This window comes from Physcomitrium patens, chromosome 6 (genome assembly GCF_059467195.1).
Source record: "Physcomitrium patens ecotype Gransden chromosome 6, ASM5946719v1, whole genome shotgun sequence".
Taxonomy (NCBI): Eukaryota; Viridiplantae; Streptophyta; class Bryopsida; order Funariales; family Funariaceae; genus Physcomitrium; species Physcomitrium patens.
This window is the reverse complement of record NC_143415.1, coordinates 19,470,452-19,492,904: the sequence shown is the minus strand read 5'-3', so window position 1 is coordinate 19,492,904 and position 22,453 is coordinate 19,470,452. Positions and strand designations below refer to the sequence as shown.

General features: G+C 38.6%; 3 protein-coding genes and 1 long non-coding RNA gene across 8 annotated transcripts; 2 read left to right on the top strand and 2 right to left on the bottom strand.

Annotated features, from left to right (window-relative positions):
- The first annotated feature begins 2,294 nt into the window (after window positions 1–2,294).
- Window positions 2,295–3,459, top strand: LOC112283406 (uncharacterized). Of its 3 annotated transcripts, XM_024522031.3 has the most exons (3): window positions 2,295–2,603; window positions 2,760–3,041; window positions 3,154–3,459. In XM_024522031.3, exons 1-2 carry the CDS (start codon window positions 2,432–2,434, stop codon window positions 3,005–3,007), a joined length of 420 nt encoding a protein of 139 aa, XP_024377799.1. In that variant the 5' UTR covers window positions 2,295–2,431; the 3' UTR covers window positions 3,008–3,041; window positions 3,154–3,459. The 3 variants fall into 3 exon arrangements, with proteins under 3 accessions (XP_024377799.1, XP_090107633.1, XP_024377798.1); XM_090251507.1 differs by having other exon boundaries at window positions 2,325–2,603; window positions 2,760–3,459; XM_024522030.3 differs by having other exon boundaries at window positions 2,333–3,041.
- A 1,130-nt stretch (window positions 3,460–4,589) lies between these two features.
- Window positions 4,590–5,456, bottom strand: LOC149989195 (uncharacterized). Its single transcript, XR_016503477.1, has 2 exons — window positions 5,245–5,456; window positions 4,590–5,134 (listed from the first exon to the last, which is right to left on the bottom strand). It is a non-coding gene; the product is annotated as an uncharacterized LOC149989195 (long non-coding RNA).
- A 2,872-nt stretch (window positions 5,457–8,328) lies between these two features.
- Window positions 8,329–12,397, top strand: LOC112283739 (auxin transporter protein 1). Of its 2 annotated transcripts, none has more exons than XM_024522816.3 (8): window positions 8,329–9,607; window positions 9,770–9,955; window positions 10,100–10,212; window positions 10,390–10,573; window positions 10,764–10,861; window positions 10,984–11,191; window positions 11,332–11,589; window positions 11,722–12,397. In XM_024522816.3, exons 1-8 carry the CDS (start codon window positions 9,434–9,436, stop codon window positions 11,911–11,913), a joined length of 1,413 nt encoding a protein of 470 aa, XP_024378584.1. In that variant the 5' UTR covers window positions 8,329–9,433; the 3' UTR covers window positions 11,914–12,397. The 2 variants fall into 2 exon arrangements, with proteins under 2 accessions (XP_024378584.1, XP_024378583.1); XM_024522815.3 differs by having other exon boundaries at window positions 8,355–9,607; window positions 9,758–9,955.
- A 141-nt stretch (window positions 12,398–12,538) lies between these two features.
- On the bottom strand, window positions 12,539–19,824 carry LOC112283738 (uncharacterized). Of its 2 annotated transcripts, none has more exons than XM_024522810.3 (20): window positions 19,570–19,824; window positions 18,954–19,147; window positions 18,324–18,417; window positions 17,882–17,978; window positions 17,555–17,608; window positions 17,142–17,233; window positions 16,852–16,885; window positions 16,568–16,646; window positions 16,322–16,413; window positions 16,006–16,080; window positions 15,764–15,846; window positions 15,472–15,601; window positions 15,012–15,101; window positions 14,595–14,660; window positions 14,348–14,439; window positions 14,083–14,148; window positions 13,855–13,921; window positions 13,493–13,584; window positions 13,230–13,344; window positions 12,539–13,124 (listed from the first exon to the last, which is right to left on the bottom strand). In XM_024522810.3, exons 3-20 carry the CDS (start codon window positions 18,389–18,391, stop codon window positions 12,963–12,965), a joined length of 1,554 nt encoding a protein of 517 aa, XP_024378578.1. In that variant the 5' UTR covers window positions 18,392–18,417; window positions 18,954–19,147; window positions 19,570–19,824; the 3' UTR covers window positions 12,539–12,962. The 2 variants fall into 2 exon arrangements, with proteins under 2 accessions (XP_024378578.1, XP_024378581.1); XM_024522813.3 differs by having other exon boundaries at window positions 16,322–16,401; window positions 19,570–19,722.
- Between the last annotated feature and the right edge of the window lie 2,629 nt (window positions 19,825–22,453).

Below are 22,453 nucleotides of genomic sequence, written 5' to 3'. Positions count from 1 at the left end.
ATCTACAACTGGACTTACTTATAAATTAATATATTTTGTTTTAATTGACATAAATAAATGAATTAATTAATTTTTATAAATTAAATAAAATTATACTTAATTCAATTTTTATAAGATCAAAAATAAAATATTATAATAATATCCTTAATTAATTTGATTAATATATTTATTTATATATACACACACATACATACATATATACATATGTATTAAAAAAATTAATTAATTAAATTATTTTGAAATTTTAATAAATTATGTAATCTAGAAGTTGGTAACACAAATCATAATTATTTATCTTTTGAATTTTCTTGTGTTGTAACTAATATTTGTAACATAAAAAATAATTTTTTAATTTATGTGAGTTTTTAAAAAAAAAAACGCTTTTTAGTACTATGGTTAAGTTTATTTGTATTTATATATTTGTGAGTAAAAAATGGTGGTTTTTTAGATGCTTTATGATATTAATCTTTAAAAAGAAATTTTTATTTTTAAGAATAAAATTATTTATACATAATACTAAATATAAATTTTATAAGTATATATTTGGATTAATTTTTTTAATATTAGAAAAGTAATTTTTAGTTGCTTGCATAAAATAGTAATAAGAAAATTATAATTTAGTTCAAATTTTTTCATTAAAACAAAGTTGAATCATTATCTAGAACATAAAATCTTCTTGCAAAAAAAATTCTAGATATATTGAATAATTTTACATAAATTTTTTAAAAAATCTATTTTTTATTTTTAATAAGTATTATCTTATTAATAAAAAAAATTATAGATACAACTAAAGATTTATTGATTCTTCTAAATTTTTTGTATAAAATCAAATTTGAAGCATAATCATGTATTTAATATGATTATTTTTTTACACATACATTTATTTTATTAAAGTGATTTTTATTTATTTATATTTTATTAAATATTTAATTTTTTTATTTGAAAAGAAAATTTTAAAAATTTGTAACAATGTAAGATAAAAAAATAAAGATCTTAATTACAATTCTTTGTCACTTATAACCAACCATAATTTTTTAAAAGTTTCCAAAATTTTAAATTAGATATATATTTTTTGTTTTATTGGTACTTCATACATTCAAAAATAATTAATCATTTCAAAATCCAAATTCATTTGTTCCAATTATCTTTGTAATTATGCAATATTATATGTTGCTACATTTACACAATCAATTTTCCTTTCTATGGAATTCAAACTTCTAAAATGTTCAGACTTCCACTTTTCTCACTCCACTACGTTAAGTTTATTGAGTTTTTACATTAACCTCAACATAAAAATCCATACCACTTCCAAGAAAATTAACCACTTCCATGTTGTGACACCATGTTGGACATATCATAATTGTACATTACCAAGCACTGCAATTGTTAACAACATCATAATAAAGAGAACTGGTACAGGTTGACACAAAGAGACTCTGAAAATGTGAAAATAACACATTCAAAAGACGCAAACTAGTAAACTAACGACTAAATAAAAAGGAATGTGCATGAAAACCAATCCATGGAGGATTCCAACTGCTGATCTTGTGAGAGCTCACTAATTCATGGCGTGAGATTCACTAGTTGCATCATCCCATGACTTCGGCACAGGAGCCGAACACTGCACCGACACAAGCGAAGGATTCACGGCAAGGATCATGACACGGTAATAACACAGGTGGGTGCCGAGGAATTTCATTGCAGACATGTTTATGTGCAAGGATCAGGATGTCTGGAACACGAGAGAAAGAATGGGCAAGGTGCAGGTGAGAAGGAGAAGGAGAATTAATATGTTTGGACTTTTCTCAGCTGATTCGACTTCACCTCGCTTTGATTGCGGGGTGAATGAATGAAGTCTCTGATCACACCACATGAATGCATTCCAGCAGTATTTGTGTCAATAAGAGATACATGATTGGGTTACTGAGACAGCTTATTTAAAGTTGCAAGTCATGTCGTATAAGAGTCATTTGAGTTCGAGAAAAAAAGAATCCGGTTGGATGGCATTTGGAGAGACTTCCCTTCTTGCAGACCTGGCTGATCTAGACCTTCGACAGCTTCTCTGAAATGGTGGGAGTGCGAATGATGCAGATCCACCGTCAGTGGACAAACTGGTTACACACAATCTGTGCGTAGCAATTGATGTGGGTCACTGTTGGAGCCGTTGAGTCGCTTGAATGGTCTGACAGACTATCCTGCCGTAAGCAGTGCGGAATTGATTGGAGTTAAGTGTGTCCACCTGGGCTCACCTTCAGATCCATCATAGGAGGAGTGTTGATTGTATTCTTGCAGTTTCTTCTAAACATTATGCGCTATTTTCTTCGGAGAGGGTGCCTACACGGCAAGCCATGACGGGAAGAACAGATCGTAATACATCGCAGAAGTGGGGGAAGGTTGGTTACACGGCATCAAGGATCGGTGCTATCAGTTGATGCTTTGTCATCTTCATTGCCAGCACATGGTGGCACCTGATTTCTACTGGCTGCCTCAGCGACGTACAAGCGTCCATAACATCCCCAAAATAATGCTCAAGCTTGAGCCCCCTATATGTCCAGCAGCCCAGGCTCATAGCTGGAAACATGCAAGAGATATCACAACCGATGGTGAGCAACATCCTGATTTACAAGTCTTCTATGGTTGTTGTAGCTTCGTGGTCAAGGTAGGATTTGCTGCAGCGAGGAAGATGAAAGGGCTATTGTGCTTGCTGCTGCTTTGTCTGGCTCTGGCATTTTCTCACACAGTGGCAGCTGGGGATCAAGAGGCGCAGCAATACGCGTTGGGCAGAAAAGGGATGGAGGGCAAGAAATTCAAAGACTGTGGACCTGCGAAAGGTTATCCTCCTCCGTATTATCCTCCTTATTCTCCTTCTCCTGATTACAAATCCCCTCCTTATTCTCCTACTCCTGATTACAAATCCCCTCCTTATTCGCCCACTCCTGATTACAAGCCACCAGAGTCTCCTGCATACAAGTTGGTCTCTGAGTCCACGGAGTCTCCACCGTCCTGAGTGATGCCTGAACTTGACAAAGAATTTTCTTCAGGTATGACACTGAATTCAGAACTTTTATCTCGTATTTCAACGTTCAGAGATAAATGTTCATGCACATTCCTATTTGATGCAAGATACAATAACTTGGCTATTCTTCCATGCAGGCAGCGTTAAGTAGACACTTGCAAACCAGGATGTAGTCATTTTGCAATAGTAGTCATTTTGCTTTGTTGTTAATGCTTTAAGGTCAGGCTCACGAATTAACCTGTGAGAATGGCGATCCATTGCTGGATGTAAATAAGTGAGTAGTAACTCAAATTGTTCTCAGATTCTTGCCGTGTAGGCGCAACATTCATTGTGCTACAATTTCTTTTATGCATGGCTGTGATCCAGTACTAGGAGTGGGCTTCACTCGTTGATGTAAACCACCATAGCATATCAATATAACTGGCATTTTCCACCAACCAAAAGTATGCTGCAAATTCTCAAAAAGGTCGGAAGAAGTGTATGAAGTTGTCTGAGCAGACTCGGAGTCAACAACTTGTGGTAATGCAATTCAGTGACACAGTGAGTTCAGAATTTTGTCTACATGCGTAGTATCTTGTCTATCTAGAAATCAACTTGCCATTACAAATACTGCAACACTTGAACAATTCGACTAGATGGACCGACTCTGCCTGACAGACAGAAAAAGATTCATCGACCTAACTCGAGGTCAAGGCTTGCATTACTGTAGTTACTGAATTTAAACAAAATGCAATCAAACTAATAAACCCACCCTTGCACGTAGATAAGCTTTCCTCCCTTCATAAGTCACAGGTCGTACATTCCTGAAACTTCAGATTCCTTAACCTCAGATATTCATGATTAATTCCATTCTGGTTCCCACTGTGTTAGGCAAATGTATCTGTATACGTGCTACAGCTCCTAAGGTCTTGATGACAGCAAACGAGTGCAAAGCAACAACAAAACAGTTCTCAGTTGCCATGATCACAATTCAGCTTTTTACTGCCAAAGCTGAAAGGAGGTGACCAAGTTGAAGTGGGTGGAATTTTCCACTATGAGCTTTTAGCGTTGTTAGTATTTGAATTAACTAAAGCAAACTATCTTTTAGTGAATGCGTGTTCAATTTGCCGCACTAGATGCATCATTACGGGTGACTCTGCCTATGTGGCTTCTTTAGTTTACGTGACTTTAGGCCCCATAGACTGAGAAATGTGATCCAATAAAGGTAGTCTTAGAACAATGCTGTGAGAATTTGGCGTGATCAACATGGGATAGAACCTTAATATGTCCTTGGTCTTCGAGCTCCTGTAGCTTCGCGAAGTAATGGCAAGAAGTCATGATCTCAAGATTTACTGACAATTAAGATGTATTAGCAATGGACACATTTTACTCCGAAATTATAAGGATACAACTCATCAATCCAGAAAGTTAAGATGCAGATTCGTAGGTGCTAAAGTAAGATGAAAATTTCTGTTTCGCTCAACCATTAGCTTGTTCGCTCACAATGTCTACTGCTATTCGAGATCAAAACACATGTAGTAACGCAAAATTGGCAACAGTCGGTAATGAACCAACAGACTCGCAGAACCCTGAGTGACATTTTAAGTGTGAGATCGTTTCTTAGGTGATTATGTCATTAGGTGTATGCATCCACAGAGAGAAATACACACCATCCTGCTGTACATGTATCGCTTGGATGGGTAAGAATGAGAGGATTCTCGGGGACTAAAGATCGGCTGCCATACACCATACACCCCTCCTCTAAAATACAAAATCAATCTACGTACTCAGGTAGTACTTGGAATCCTACTACGATTGAATCCGAATACTATTGCAAATTCGCTGCTAATCGTAGGCGACGGACCCTCAAGCCCCTTCGAGAATTAGCAGAAACTGAATTCTGCAGCGGCCAATCCCTGAATGCTCTAAGCTCACGGGGTTGAGCCCTTCAAAAACCGGAGAAGTTGATAACACTGGGATTCACGAATGTGTAAGAGCGAAGCAGAGAATTTTTCCCAAAACCAAGAAGTCAGATGAGCGTAATCTCCATAACCTATTCCACATCGAAGAACGACCTGCATTTCGCTCGCCCTCACCGGCTTCAATGCTAAAACTCTTCACCTGTAACACGAAACCCCGCTGCAAAACCAAGTTTGCAACGTCCTTACCACAAATACCACGAACGGTGCATGAATTTGTAAAAACTCAGCCAAATCCATGAGCTTTGGAGCTACACCTATTTGACCCACCAGGGAACAGGCCGCCACAGAAGCTGTCAATTGCGAAGCAAATCAAATGCCGAAATCGGATACCCAGGTGAATAAATGTGCCGATTCGCGATCTCGTTGAAGAATTGTGCATTGAGACTTGAATTCTCAAGCACAATTGTAGTGAGAATTGCCGCAATTCGACCTCGAAATTCTGACGAGCTCGAGGCTCTTCAAGCCTCTCTCCTCCGTCACGAGCCCGCCGGTCGGTATCAAACGCCGTCCTTTGGATGTAGCTCCTTCAGACCTTCCGACCAATGGACGAACCTCCAGGTGGGTGTCCACGAATAGGTAGGTGACTTGGCTAGCCAACTGGTCATTTTTTATTAGTTTTCCTTTTAATGCTACAAAATAAATAAAAGGTATTTGATAATTTAATTTAGAAAGCTATTTCATTTGTGTAAGGTGGAGGCTAAATACTGACATCAATACTATAGATGTTGTTTTGCTCCGGTATTTTAAAATTTTAAGTGATAGAGTAAATTAAAAACCTGCAACTGTTGTGTTTCAATGATGATGATAAAAAATAAAAATAAATAAAAATAAATAAAAAACTGCTGTATTTATTCATGTTTGGTATTAATAATTTTTTTTACATTTTAATTTTTTGAAAAAATTACAATCTATATCAATCAATGAAATAATTCACAACTATATCTATATGTATATATACATTACTTTTTGAAAGAAAAATGCTAGCTACAATATCCTTTATGGAGTTTTGTGGAAGCTCAAAAATAATTTCTAACAAAACCTTAATATAAAAATGTGCTTTGATAAATGAAAATGGACTGCATATATACAAATGTACCATACAGACTACAATTCACTCCCAAGGTAACATATATTTTTATTTTTATTTTTGTAAGAAAATACTTTTAAAAAATTAAAATACCATTGGATATCATATACAAATCATGGTTTACTTTTTATACTTCACTATAGAGTATACATGTATTTTATGATAAATTGAAAAGAAAATTGAAAAGTAAATTTGCAATATTTACATTCATTTATAATTACAAATTGTTTAATATTTTACACCATTTAATATATTTTTTGTTATGTTATACAACCATTTGACATATGTTCTTAAAAGCTCTTGAAGGTAAAATTAGCTTTGCAAGATAATTTTCCTGTATTAACAACACAAAACACTTATATTTAATTTCTATTATTTATCTCTGATATAAAATAGCTCAAGGGATAAATTAGAAGAGACAAAAACCATCTTTGATTGGTTGTACATCTCATCGTTTTTTATCAAAAGTGAAACAATAACTCAACTTTTGATCATTGAGAGATCAAAATGTGCATGCTATTGTTGTAGATTGCAGAGAGTAGCATTGCAAGATTATGAGGCGTGCAGCTTAGAAGCTCCCAAGCATAATTTTTAGCAAATATTTTTTGTGTGCTATATTTTTTAGCAAATATTTTTTGTGTGCTATATATAAATTTGTGTGTGTATATTTATACACACGAGTACATATTTAGGTGTTACTGCCTGAATGCCAGTTCGCCTCAAAAAAGCAATACAAAACAACAGAACTAAATAAAGAAGGGAGAAAGGAAGAAAGAGAGAACGCTCACTGGGATTGGCAAAGCTGCATCATCAGGGCCCAAGTTGCCCAACTGGGTCCCTTCCATGAATGGCTCAAACTCTGTCATTGCAGTAAAAAACCCTAGAAAAAAACACAAAGGATAGGAAAATACAGTAAAATAAAAGCACAGAAAAAACTAACATAGCACACACAAAAACTCTTCGCCTTCCTCAGGTATGTGGGTGCCAGTTCTTCGGAATTAGCAAACCCTAACCTCCATTTTCTGGTGCCAATTGGAGACTCACCCATGACTTGTGGTTAACAAGAGAGAGTTGAATGCCGCACGCAATTCCCTGATTGATTGTAGAGTGATTTGAGGGTGGGTTTTGTGGGATCGTGTGCAATCCTGATCTACATTTATTTTGTTCTGTTTCAAAACCAGGAATTGAACCAGCTCTGACTTGGTTTATGTCAGTGGAAGACTGTGTGTCTGTTTGCTTCATCCAAAATTTTACACAGGAGGAAAATCGACCCAAACCAACAGAAGGAGTTGATTGGAGAAACGAGATGAAAACAAAGAACAAAAAGAAAACTGTTTCGGTATCCACTTTTTGTCTACAACTAAGCTGTGCTTCCGTTTTGTTTGTCGTTGACGATGAGTTGACGTGGGTACAGTGGTCCAGACAAATACAAAAGGAGAATTACGTTGGATGATGAAGATCTATACGTAGTGTAGGCTTCTTGTCTCGCATGCTGGATAAGTCTCAGGCAGGAACCACTGAAGAGTTGCTTTTGGGTTGGTGCGGAATCGGTGACCATAATGAAGATTTGTTTACAGCCGCTTTGGTTTTTCTTTTTATTTTCTACCACGAATTTGCGAGTTGCGTGGTGGCCATGCCAGCAGACTGGTAATGTTGTTTACTGACGGTGTAGAGTCTCACGATGCGCTGGAATGGTAGGTTATAGGGTAGCAAAGATATGAGATTCTAGACAGGTTTAATGCCATGCGATCAACACGATGCGGCGTGGCCGCTCCTTTATATTGGCCTCTTGCGGGAGCTCTTTCAATCTCATTGCATGAGCTGCAGCCTTGGACTGGATTTCTCATAATTTTGATTCGTGACATTCCCCACTCTTGCACCATGAATTTTTATCGAGGTGGATGGGGAGACGATAAGGAATAACAGTTGCATCATCCTTTATGAGCTTGCTTTTCAATTCCGGAGGATGTTGTTGGGAAACCAGTAATAGAGCCAGTAATAGAGTAATTGATGGGGCCCAGTGAGGAACAGCAACCGTGCGTAGACCACTTTGGCGCAACGAGACAGCGCGAGGCATCGATGACGGGGACTGTATCCGTTTATTGACTTGCATCACGTTCGCTTTTTATGGCAGTCGCACATCCAAAGCCAACGACGAGTAACCTGCCTTAGAAATTCGGCGACGTGGAGCAACTGATGGAGGTACAGTTCCGAAAGTAATGAAGATGAGACCATCGCGATTCGGTTTCATAGTCGTAGTGAGAGGAAACTTATGAGTCATTGTGGGCAGACAGATTGCTTCTGTCAAGGATGAGCGCATACCAGCTGCGCATTTACCCATTTACTGGAACATGCCGCCACAAATTCGGCGAGAAACTAGGGTGGCGAGCCTTCACAGCTCGCGGTGTATCCATTGCAACAATAGAGTCGTCCGCAGCTTTCCTAGTGTAATCAACTCGCAGCACTCGGCATGTTGCTGCCTCATCGTCTTGGGTTTCGTACGCCGATAGGTGCCCGTCTGCTTGCACAGGCATTGAAGGGGTTGTTGCAAACCTCGGATTCTTTTTTATTTTTCGATCAGTTCTTTGGGCAAGGTGGTTGCACGCAAGCTCCAGGAACACGATTACCCATCTAGGGCAGAGCCTGTCTTGCGGCCGTTTCGATTCGCCGAAGTGTTTCCAGATGATGGGTGCAGTTGCAATGAATTTGGTTGCTCCGAATGAAGTGGTGTCGGAATCGCGAGATTGACGTTGGGTAGAGGGGTTGTGTCTGCAAAATGTTATCTACTAAGCAAGCAATTGCTTCCCACGTTAAGTTTAGTTGACACCGTGATTGAGATCTGTAGTGATAGCAGCCAAGTTCTCGGATGTGCATTCCATGAGCGAAGTCCTTCAGAGATGCTTGCTCTGTGCATCGAGCAAGTTCAGAATTCTAGACTTGGAACGACAACCTCATGCTCGCACTCGTCTCCGTCTTGAGGTGAATGTCGAAAGCAGAATATCACCATGTTTTGTTACGCGCTAAATCACCGAAGACGCCCTTTACGCGGTCGATTGAGCATTCCACTTTTGTGTCCGGTTCTGTTGTGTTCTCTTTCATGCTCAGTATGAGCGTGTCTGCCGAATTTCCAGAGCCGGACGTTCACGGTTTCCGAGATTACTTGGTCATCATATCCAATCTGTCGTGGTTTTGAGTGATGCTTGGTGCAATTCAATGAGCACTGCATGTAGGAAATAGCGATTTTAGAGCTTCATGAATGTCACTCTCAAGATTAGACGTACGCGAGTACCACTCCAATCGTTTGAAAGCCAAGGTCGAGCTGCAGCTATCTAGGTTTTCTGTTGCGACATTCCTCCAAGAGTGGAGGCTATGGCGAGCGAGGAGAGGCTGTCGGGTAGTTATGGCGAAATGGAGGAGCAAAACGAGAGGCTGGAGTCTGAAATCTTCAACATCCCCGATCCGTCAGTGAAAGGACGAGTGAATGGGTTCTTGTTCTATGGAGGATCTGTCTACGATGTCTGGTTTAGCGCTTGCTCTAATCAGGTAAAGCCCCTCGTTCCACTGCCTCCAGTTAGTACCGATACATGATATTGCGTAGAAAATGTTCTCCACCATGGAAGTCGTGAGATCTTAGGCACAATGGAAGCAATAGTCGCGTAGCACTGAAAATAGAGACATCATTGTGGACTGTAGCGGAAATCGCAGATTGCCCAAGTGCTGTTGACATTGCCGACGTCCTTCGCTCAACTGGGGTATCCTTCAGGAGTGGCATTGCAACTATTCTACGGAATCGTGGGATGCTGGGCGACCTACATGATAACATGGCTGTACATGGAGTATCGATCACGGATGGAGCGAGAGGGACACACTTTCAAGATACATATCATACAGGTGTGGTCCATGCTCACCTCAACCTTGCAGAGTTGTTGTCAGGTCTTTTTGATCACTTGTAAGTTATTAGGACTGCTCTGGATCACGAGGTCCGTAAGATGGTGGTTGACCCTAATGTTCAATGTCATTTGCTGGCGATCGCAGTGGTTTGAAGTGCTGGACGGGTTGCTTGGGAGAAAATGGAAATTCCTGGGTCTGGGATTCAATTGCGTGTACCTCCTTTTCTCGGCCATCACCCAGCTCATCGCTTGCGGAAGGTACTTGCCAATTCGAGCCTCAATGTCAACCTTCATGCATGTACTTATAAGTCTGTGAGTGAAGCAACGTTGGCCGCATCGTGAATTCTTATCTATTCTAGAAGGAAACAAGCATTGACTGTATTTTGCATCCTCAACCACCCAAATTGACTATGTTCTATGATTCCCTGATCACAGCAACATATTTTTGTTGAACAATGATCTGAACAAGCGAGAGTGGACGTACATTTTCGGTGCTTGTTGTTTGGTGACAATTTTCATACCTTCGTTTCGGAATTACCGCCTGTGGTCATTTTTTGGAGTGGTTACGATTACATATACGTCCTGGTATATGACAGTCGCTGCCCTCTTTTATGGTCAGGTACCCATCAATTCTTCCTTCATGCCGTCTCTATGTAATGATTCCCTGATCCTCCATGCCAGGCTGCGTGGTCTTTTGGAATAACTAGCGTCTCTCTCTCTCTCTCTCAGCTTTTATTCTCGCTTAGGCGAGGTTGCGATGTGCATTTGTAGTACTCACTCAGTGCAACTGAAATGGTGTTTGAGTTTAGGCGCCGGGAGCAACTCACGATGGGCCCAATTCATTACTCCTATACTTTACAGGGGCTACCAACATTCTGTATACATTCGGAAGTCATGCTGTCACAGTGTAAGTAAGGGGGCTTGCAAACAAATGGATAGGTTACGTGATTTACCGTCATGAGGCTGTTGTAAGGGTTTAAGGTTTTGCAATGTTTTTTGTCAAAATTGAATTAAGGTAGTTTTTTGCAGGGAAATCATGCATGCCATGTACAGACCCGTGAAATTTAAGTACGTATACTTGTTTGCAACGCTCTACATCTTCACGCTGACCATCCCCTCGTCTATGGCGGTCTATTGGGCATTCGGAGATTCTCTGCTAGTGAACGCAAATGCGCTCGCGCTGCTGCCCAAGTCCGCTGCTCGAGACGTTGCCGTCCTTCTCATGCTCATTCATCAGGTATTACTCCATGCAATCGATCATTCTGATGTTTTCTGTGCATTTGAGATTCAGACGAAACCTCTAACATCGTGATATTTGCAACACATGATCTCTCGTAAATGAGCCGCTAGTGACTTGGATTTTGTTTTGAAGCGCAGTTCATAACGGTGGGATTTGCGGTCACGCCGCTCTATTTTGTGTGGGAGAAGATCCTGGGTGTGCACCAGACCACGAACATGCTCCTCCGAGCAACATGTCGGGTGCCTGTTATCTTACCGATTTGGTTCTTCGCCATCGCCTTCCCTTTCTTCGGTCTTATAAATTCAGTGGGAGGCTGCTTACTCGTCACGTTCACTGTGTATATAATTCCCTGCCTTGCGCACATAGTTTACTTCAGCAACTCGTCCCTCCGAGCGGTTAGCCCCTCACCTTTCTTTTGAGAACCACTTCTGCGTACAATCAGATCTCCAATGTTTGTCTTTGAGGTGTATTGCTGTTAGAGGCCATGTGAACCTCAACTCTGACGTAATTGTTGATCGCATTGGCAGCCTAGCGTTGAGAAGCCACCGTTCTTTCTCCCCACCTGGACGGCTGTGTATGTCGTTAATATCTTCGTGATCGTGTGGATTGTTGCGGTGGGCGTCGGCTTCGGTGGATGGGCGAGTGTTTCCGTTTTCATCAAACAGGTTCAAACATTTGGAGTGTTTGCTAAGTGCTATCAGTGTCCAGAGGCCAGTTAGCGTGGACGCATCCAAGTGGTAAGAAAAAGAATTGTCTCATCGCTAGATGTCCCGTAAGATTTTCAAGAGCATTATCAGTCTATTGCTGCAGCCCAAGCACTGGCAGAGTGCTAAATTAGGTTATTTTGCTCACTGAATGCAGTGGTCATCGTTTTTGATACTTGCTCAACGCTGTGTAAGTTTCGACCCCTCGTGCTGTTGCACTATGGCATTCAGACCATTCGAAAGCATATCGTAGGTAATGGAAGCTCCGATATCAAGTGAAATTCATTAGAATGATCCTGTGGGAAAGGGTAGGTATAGCAGTATTCCATTATTTCAGAGCAATGCATAGCTTGCTCCTCAACAAATAGGAGGATTCATTATAGTGACCAGGTTTAGAATGTGCAATAGTATCGCTAGTTCAGAACACCTTGCAGAGAAAAACATCTTCAACATTTGTATCTATTACCAACATCCCACAAATTATACATTCGTTTCTGTACAGAGCGTCTCGCTTTGTCCTATGGTGTGCTGTATAAATCATTTGCTTCACTACCCACAATTCCCAAACAAGCAACAGATATGGAGTTCATATTACGCATGTCACCGATAATATTCACAACGGTGGTCACTCGTACACAAGTGCACTGAACTTAATTTATGCTATTATTCGGGAGGAACAACTTCTGTACAACATCGCGTGACAAAATCACTATCATAACAAACTAATAAACGATGTAAAAAACTGTATAACCATAAGATGATTTAGTATCATTACCTAGACTACTTTCGTCATATTCATAAATTCGATGACTGCTACTCAGAAGCCTCGGGATGCTGTGATCCGTTAGATATTTTAAGAAAACGGTGCTGTTTTGAAATCTCCTACTTAAACATACTGGTCTACTCGAGCACACAACTGGAACAGTTCATATGATACAAAACTTAAATCGTCTCTTAGCAGCCAGGTCTTGGACCAGAATGTAGAGCCCGGGCTGGCATCAGCAGATAAGTACTTCTCAAAGACAGCCACAACTTGAGCGCAGTCACAAATTGTAGCGAAATGCTCATCGACTTCTAGGGTGGCCGGAAGCTCGGATCTCAAGCATTTCACTTACATCTACTGCAGCCTTCCGCTGACCTGCTGATGCCTGGTTGGACAGCTTCAAGGCTTCTTCTTCAGTCGCTGCAGACTTCTTCTTTTGTGCAATCAGCAACAGTGATCCAGCCTGATGAAAAAAAATCACAGAATTAAAAAATAGTGTGCGGCTTATTTCAACAACAAACACGACCCAAGGGAGTAGAAACTAGGCAGAAGTAAAACATGCTGAGACCTGAGTTCCAGCAAGTAGAGAATCGTGTGTAGGATGGGCCGCGATGGCCACCACAGGTTCTGAAGTATGGAGCTGTTTTCGCCATTTTCCTTCAACACTGGATTGTAATATGTGGCTGCAACATAACCAAATAACATTAATCAGCTTCTAAACCAGTAATGAGACATAATTCAATGTTGTTCCAGGTACTGAAACAACCACGGCCAAACGTCTGGAAAATAAATGGCTACCAGTCTAGAGAATTTCAGGAAGGTATTACAAACCTATTGCTGTTCACAGAGCATTGAGACGTTGGACTAGACGTAAAGTCCAATACGTTGATATGACACTCCATCGTACATCCCACGGCGTAAACCTGCATCATAAGTGCTTTGTTATAATATTTGAAAATTACAGGTCAACTTAATATATCTAAGCTAGGCACGTACTCTCCAAAATTCAGATGCATTTTCCCTAAAGTTGTTTACGGCAACTAAAAAACATATTGATCTCCGTTGCTGTACATGCTCGGTTCACCCATCACGTCACATGTACGTTCAAAGGGACATTTACCTAAAACAATTTGCGCCAGAAACTCTTAACAGAATTCTAGAAGATTCAGGAGGTAGCTGACATCGTAGCTTACAGGGTAGGATGTAAGCCAAGCAGGCCTTCTGCGCCGAATGGTCAACCAAGGAGCACACTCATGTTCTCTGCTTTGACAGAACCGGAGTAATTAGCTAACAATGCATCCGTGGATAATACTCATTTCAAGAGACAAACAGATTACAAAAGACAGTGAAAAAAGAATTTTTTTTCTTGCATGCCTGTAGATATGACCTGTAGCTGTACACAAATAGGTGGTGGTACTTACATCCATGGAGGAGGTGGACAATGAATGTGTGTAACAGAGAAGTCCAATATATTAAGGACCCCCGACCTGCCATGTCATGACACGCACATAATATTAAAAACTAGTTTAAAAACTGAGTAACTAGAAATTCGACCTCCAAGTCATTTTTGAAGCCATATTTGATTTGGTTGCTTGGGTACCTTGGATTGACACGCACCAGAAAAAAATAAAAATGAAACTGAAAGCTCATCTGACAGCTAAGAAAGCTAAAAATATGTTCACTTACCATCCATTATTGAGATGAAAGCCGAGATGATGTCCACAGGAGGGACTGAAAGAGATTGAATGTATGGAGCTATTTTCAATATTAGTCTGGGCCTGCAGAAATAAGGAACGTGGATAGTGTTGATCAATCCGCGTTATTGTTGTAGCACAGCATGCAAACGTTGAGAAAGTGTCAAGTCAAAGATATCAAAGAGTACCCCGCACATGCTCTGTAGTCAAAACAAACTCGAGGTTTCGTGTGTTCTCACCTTCAAGTCAGGGATGTCTTGAAGAAGAGTGGATAGTTTCATTGACCTCAATGGAGGATGATATGACTACAATCAAGAATGAAAACTTTGATTAGATTGGGGAAGGGAAATCATGAAAAAAGCAAAGAGCTGCACTTAGAAATCCAGAAAAATACTGTATAACTTTAACAGGAGTTGGAACCTCCATGCTTTGCAGATAAGTCAGAAGTATTCTTAAAATCAAAGTTGCTCCATCTATGTAGACACCTAAAGAGCAGCACTACATCTTTGACAATTACGCCAAGCGAGCAGCTTACTGCAGCCAAAGATCCAAGGTTCAAACAATGCTGTGCTCAAAAAAACCAAAAACCAAACACAAACACCAACACAAACAAACAAAAACATTTTGTACACGAAGATTTTAAGTATCACAGATACCTCTCCTGGCGCAACAAAAGCAGCAGAATTTCTTCCTCCTCGAAGGTCCCAAAGAATGATATGGCCCCCTTCAGTTCCTGCGAAAACAAGCTGCACTCCAAGCATGTTCAAATATCAGCAATTTTAAAGTTTGGAATGATCTGCGTTAGCGATTGTATAACCAGGATTAGAGCTAGGAAGTCTCAAGATAAAACCATGTCAGCACAAAACACGAGGTAATTATATCAATGTCCCCAGATTCAAATAAACTTTTGTTCATATTAATGCAAAAATCGTAAAAGCGTAATAACTTGTTGCTATACTTGACTTAAGTAAAAAATGAGATAAGAGAATATTCTGAATACTGTGTTAACTTAGTAGTTGGAAGAGGACTACTGAAATACAGGATTGGTGGGTGGAGCAGCGATGGGCAAAGCATGACTACAGCAATTAAAGAAATGAGAAGCATTCGGTTTATTACCTGCTCATCTCTTGAGAGCTGAATACTGTTTAGATCTCCGGCTATGGGTGCAGGAATGGACATCGTGGGCAATTTTCCAACCCTTCGATCCCAGACATGCACATTGCTGTCGTTCCCACACGCAATTATTCTGAAGAATGACACTTTTCTAAGTCAAGTGATAACTTACAAAAAAGAATACAAATAGTATTGGATACATTATCGAGCGAGCAGGATGTTATGACGTTACAGAAATCCCAGCAGCTCAAAATTGTAATCAACAATTTGACATTCTAGTATCTTCATAATGTACCTGTCTTTGTCCATCGTGCAATAAGAGAGATCGAAAAGACTAGCTGGTTGTCCTCTGTGATGTTTAGACCTGTATTCCAGTATCTGTGGGTGCAACATAGTGCGATTTACATCAGCGCAAGAATAAGTCACTCCATCCGCTATACGAACATAAAAGTATGAAAGTCATGTAGCCACATGCACTACGATCCTCTCTCTCCCCAACATGTAAAATTGTAGGTGACCAGTAATAAGAAGGCTTACTTGACGTGGAGTTTGAGAATAGCTTGCAATATCATAGAGATAAAGGCTGCTGCTTCCTGACGCCACACAAGCCACCTGAACAGTGGTTTTCAGCGACCCACGCCATAAGCTACACATCTCCAGCAAACTCTTATCCAATGTACAAAATACCTTTACAGGCAACCTACTTTACTACAATGTCAAAGTACATACCAAGTTTTATATCTAAAACCAAACTTCTGAAGAGTATTGTAGGCAAAACCATTGTGATCACTCTCAATCAAACCTTGCAGTACACCTCGTCTACATGTTTAATCAAAGCAAGAAACTAAAATACCTCGTCTTGATTATTGGGATTCCATCGCACGCCCTCAAGTTTGTGCCGCGTATGTACATGGACAGTGGGTTTCACTTTGTCTGCCTCACGACCTATGTCATGATTGAGATTGATAACTTGGTGGAACTTTAAAAATAAAAATAAATAAACAAACACAAAATACTACTAAGCTACATGCATTACTGATGAGGCATGCGTGAGTTTATACAGCATCAGATAAACTTTGATCGCAGTTAAAAGAATCACCTCCAGAAGTGCAGTATAAAGTTTCAAAGTCATGTATGGATAGACATCCATTACTGCTGACCGATGCTACATATACACCCTGCAATATAACATTGATTACAATTAGATGTAGTCTCGAAGCACAAAGCCGTGTCGTTATTTCGCAAATTTTCCACGTTTTCGCATTAGCAATAACATCAGTTCTGCTAAGATTAACTGATGTTAGAGATGAGCGGGGAGCAGAACTATTAAACACAAAGCACAGTCCTTCAGAAGGGCATTTGATATTGAGAAAGGTGTCTTACTTGAGCATCAAACTCCACGCATGTTACTATTGGCCTGTCAATTTCAACAATTAGGACACGTGAGAGAAAGGAAGATCAGCTTAAGTTCCTTCAAAACACTGTAAGGAAAAAACTTAAGTATATCCCATGTTTTGCATGATCCAGCACGTCAAAGTCGTACTACCAGTATTTCTAAAACGGAGGCCTTTACATGATCATTTAAAATTACCATGTATGGTTAAATGATTCAAGAGATGTCGACGATGACTTCACAGAAAACTTTATATTGTACTTGAGCTTAGAAGTAGTACCTTGATGTAAAAAATGTGTTCCCCGAAGCCATCCCTACTATCTCAGTAAAGCTCGACAAAGTATCCACAACTGATCCTTGCCATACTGGTGCCTACAAGCATGCATTCAGTGCATATTGTGGGACGGGCTAGCCATAATCAGACGTCACAAGAAACAAAGAAATATTCGTATACAAACCACAATAATAGGCCTATATTGTACACATGTTTGCAGGACTGGATCATGATTCAATGTGGCATCTCTGCCGATCAAGATGGTAACCACATAAACCACCCCTAATACTCGACCGATTGTACTCAACAAGACCTTTGATAGTGCTAGATTTTCCCCTACAATGATAAAAACAAGTTTGGAGAATGAATTCAAAAGTGAGACGTAAAAATAGTAGAACCAACGCGAGTGAGCAACTGACGTGAACAGGAGGAGGAAAATCACGGCTCAGATTCGATTGAGGGAAGCTTCCCATCTACACAACCGCAGAGACATAGTGCACATTAGGTTACTGTACGTTGCAAAAACCAAAACAAAGATCAGCGCATCACAAAGGCATTTAAGTGCTCAAACAGTACACTACTAGCATAGTTACCCACTCTCACAAACCACGCACGAGTGTCCTTGGACCACATATAGTTAATGTGAAAAATCACAACAATTGGCAAGCATGATGCATGCTAGATGTGTCTTGTAATGACTACCGCTTGCTGGTGTCGACATTGTTTATCCAGAATGTAGCATCTACCTCGGAATATGATTGCAATAGAGCATTGAGGAGAAAATGTTTGTAAGCAGCTGGTAATTTCCCATCCACTTGATAAGCAGCTGCCTTCCATTTTTGTCTGCAAAAAAATACGCAGTACTAATGTCGGAATTTCTCAGCGATTATGATTAGAGCACATTGGCGTCACAATTCGCACAACAGAGCATTCACAAAATCCCTACATTGTCATAAAGAGTACAAGCATTGAAGCTTATGAACGAGCCGTTGAACCAATTTCTCGTGAAAAGGCTTTTCGTTTGTATGGTGAACAAGAGCTTCCAGCTTCGTCTCAGGTATTTCAATGGAGGAGTCAACAACGTTGCAAGCTCTGGCCATGTCTAATATGAACAAAGATTTTAAGTGCAGAAAAGAGCTCAAGCATCGGTTACACCATGGATAACAAGGTCTCCAGCACGGCTCATACCTGGAGAGCAATCCTCGCTGGATAGGTGGAAAGGAAGGGCCAGCTTCATGTACCACAAATTTGTCCATGAATGAAATTGCTCACAGCGCCACTTCTATATCAAAACCAAAGGCCCTTCAGTATTTACAAGGATTGGAAACCTCACACCAGCGATTCCACGACGATGTGATGTAGTGTAGCAAAAGAATAACTACATCGTTCAGAGAAAATGAGAACTGGGCTTGATTCTGGAATCATAGGCGCTTAATTCAAGTAGAGTGGAAACTTAGGTCTGGATTGTAGGGTAAAAACTATGATAACTGCGCCTGGTCACAAATATGTGGCGTTCTTGTGCAGATTACCAGCCCAGTGGATCATCAAGTTAGATTTTGGTCAATGATCTTTAACGCTTTCAACTAAGTCGATGCGAGCGACAAGCTAAACAATCAGCATTGGAACGGAGACTCGGCATAGGCTTCTAATTTCACTGTCACACCATGACATGATTCGTGCGGATCGATCAGTGGACATCATACTCTGTCGAAAGTAGGGATCCCCACCAAAGCCTACATTCACCGCGCTCCACATCAACCACCATGCACGAACACAAACGCAGACCATGAATTAAAAAAAAAAAAATGTCACACTTACAATCAATGCGGGTCACTACCCACAGCTCCTTGTGCAGCCCTCCTCCCCCTCCTCCGCCTTCTTCAAACCAACAATCCAATGAACTAAACCAGGACCAGAAACAAATCAACAACCCAGCTCCGCCCACTCCTACATCACCAGCTCCGACAGCTTCAAGAGCCACAACGTCCGAATTGTCTTCTTCCCCTGATCACCTGCCAAGACCCAATAAAACTCAACCATCCCGCACCATCGCTCTCACCCTAACCTCACCACCAACATTACCACTCCCAAGGCTCCTGGCACCACCATTGACGCAGCCCGGGCTACATGAAACCTCAGAGCCTCGACATCAAACCGGGAACATCGGAAATGGATCAAGTGGGGGGTGACATGACATCACGCAGCACAATTGACATGGGTCAGAACCCAGTTGCACAAAACAACAGAATCAAAGCAGCGGGACCATGCTCTTCCCCTAGACGTCAAACAGAGACAAATCCTCCCACCACCTTCCCTCCCTCCCTGCTTGCCAAGCAACGAAGTTGATGATGATGAGCAAAAACTAAAAATAAAAAATAAAAATACGACGTGGTGATGCGAGAGAGAGAGAGAGAGAGACGATGCCAATTCCCACCCCCTTCACGTCACACATGCCGATGATCGTTTGTCTTCTTCGCACAATCCCGCTGCTGCTGCTGCTCAAGCTGATGGATGCTTGCTTTGAATGCAACCCGATTGTCACGTGCTGATGATGATGCTGATTGCTCACGCCTCCTCCTCCTCCTTCTCTTCTCTTCCTCGCTGCGATGAAGAAATCGAAGAAGGAGAAGAAGCTCTCGCGGTGGTCGAGAGTCCGGCCATGAAGGGAAGTGCTCTACGTAACAAACGCCCCACCCCCCCCCCCCGCCTTAACTTGGGCTCCCTCCCTTATACTTATTATGACATGGGCTCTTTGCCATGGGAGCCCAACCCACACACCCATTTACAACTCCTTCCTTGTCTTGAATTAGCATTCTCTTTAGAACCTTATTTATTGATCTCTTCTATAAAATTTACTTGTAAATCTTTCTTTATGAATTTTTTTTTTGTCTTAAATTGCATTGTTTTTTAATACTTGTTGTATGAAGTAATTCTCTTGAATTGTATGCTCTTTAGAAATTTATTGTGTGTTGACATATACAATTATTTTCTTGTCTTCAATTATATTCTTAAATTTTTAAAATTTTTGAAATATGAATTTGAAATATTATACAATTTCTTTAATGTCTAAAATTACATCATCTTTAGAAATTTATCATACATTTTTCTTTTTAAATTTACATTGTTGGCAAAAATTAATCATGTGAAGATATAACGTAAAGGCATAAGAATGACAGGTCTTGTTAAATTGATCTTTTAAAAAAATTAAATAGTTAAATAAGTAATCTTTATGTAGAATAAATTTTGAATAATAGAATATGCAAAGATGTTTTGAAGAATTTAGTTTCAACTAATTTACAACTATTTTGTTAATGTTGAATATATTTGTAATTTTTAAATCATCTTTTAAAACAAAAAGTACATCATTATTACTTTTTAATATGAAAAAATATAATAAAATCAAATAGGTTTTTTTAATTTAATTAAAATTTCTTGTTTATGCCAAAAATATTATAAATATTAAATATTAAATATTTTTAAAATTTATTATATATTATGTATTTAATTATAAAAAAACTGAAATATATTATTAGAAATATGTTATTTTTTTTAAAAGGATATTTTAAATTATATCCTAAAAAACATATTAAGTGTAGATCTCTAAAAATAATCCAAATCATTTGTTGTAACCAAACTTTTAAATTCTAAAGTTATTATTGTATGAAAAGAAAGTATGACATACTTATTTATTTTTTATTTATGATATATAAGGATGTATGTCTGTACCTATGTATTTGAATATATATATATATATATATATATATATATACTAGATAAACCCGTGTTGTTGTTACAAAAAGTTTGACTCAAATGAAGCTATTTTTGTCAAGCCAAAGAGTATTTTTCAAATTCAAATACTATACAATATAAATAGAAAAAAAATTATATAATAGAGCTTTCATGTATGAAGTAGAATATGTAAATCCATGCTATTGTTACGGATAATATACAAAAAAAAAAAAAAAAAAAAAAAAAAGTAGTTAATGTAGTTCAAGAAATTATTTGTGAAAATATATTTAAAAAATTAAATTAAATTAAATTACATTAAAAAATATATTTAGACATTCAAAGATGTACTAAAGTTAATAAATAAATTAATTAAAATATAAAATATAAAAAATAAATTATTGATATTTATCTAATTATTTTTTTTAAAAAAAATATTTGATATGGAATTTAAATTGTCATTTATAGAAAGAAGAATCTTGATAGAAAGGGAGGAAGTACATTGAGAGAGTACTACATTAATTTGACTATGGAAAAAAATAGATTGTTGTAGATTCAAAGTAATATGCTACACTGATTGTCATTGAAATTTATTTATTATTATTGCAAATGCAAGATGGATTGGAAATTTCTTTCTCTTTAGAATAAATGGAAGTTCTTTTGTTGTAGAAGTTAATGTAATCCATGGAAAAAACACCAAGTTTCTAGCAAATTTTCCTTCAAGAATTCTTGCTTCAAGAATTCAATCCATTAGTTCTATAATTACCAATTAGATTCCATTACAAAGTCCTTGACAAGGAGTAATATTTTTTAGTAGCATCATTGGAATCTCAATCTTAAGACAAAGCCTTGATATGGGCATTCCAAATAGATTAAGTGACTTGATGAATTCAATTGAATAAACATTATTCTTGTTGATACCATCTTCAACTACAACTTTATCAGCACTTAAATATTCTTGTTCTTCTCTAGGAAATATGGTCTTAATCTTCTCATTAATATCTTCTATATCATCATTATGTGTGGATAAAATGATTCTATCTCTAAAGAAGGCATCAATTGCTATCTTGTCTTTTGCCAACATTGAATAAACAACATGCACTAAGGATGTGAGTCATTAAATTGACTCACTTATTGTTTTAGGATAAAAATATGCATTTAGAATGCTTCAAATTACAATATATAGTGAGTAGTATAGAAATCCTTTGAGAAATAGAAAATTAGAATGTTAGTAGTAGAAATGGAGGCTTAGTAAGTGTTGGAGGGAATTATCTTTGTTGATTTAGTATTTTATTTATTGTTGAATATTAAGGATTATTTATTAAGACCAATATTTATATTGGTCTTTTATTTATATGTAATATTTATAAAAATTATAAATATTAGTAGTTAGAAGAAGCATGAGAAAGAACCTCATGTCATTTTAGTTATTGATATAAAAAATAGGATTTATAGTAGATTTAAATTGATATTTATTATTATCAAAAATCATGAAGGTAGGAAAATGTAGCTTTACATGGATATTAGCATTATAGAAATATTATAGGATTTTCCAGAATTTATTTATAATTTTTTAGGAATTTTTAGAGCAA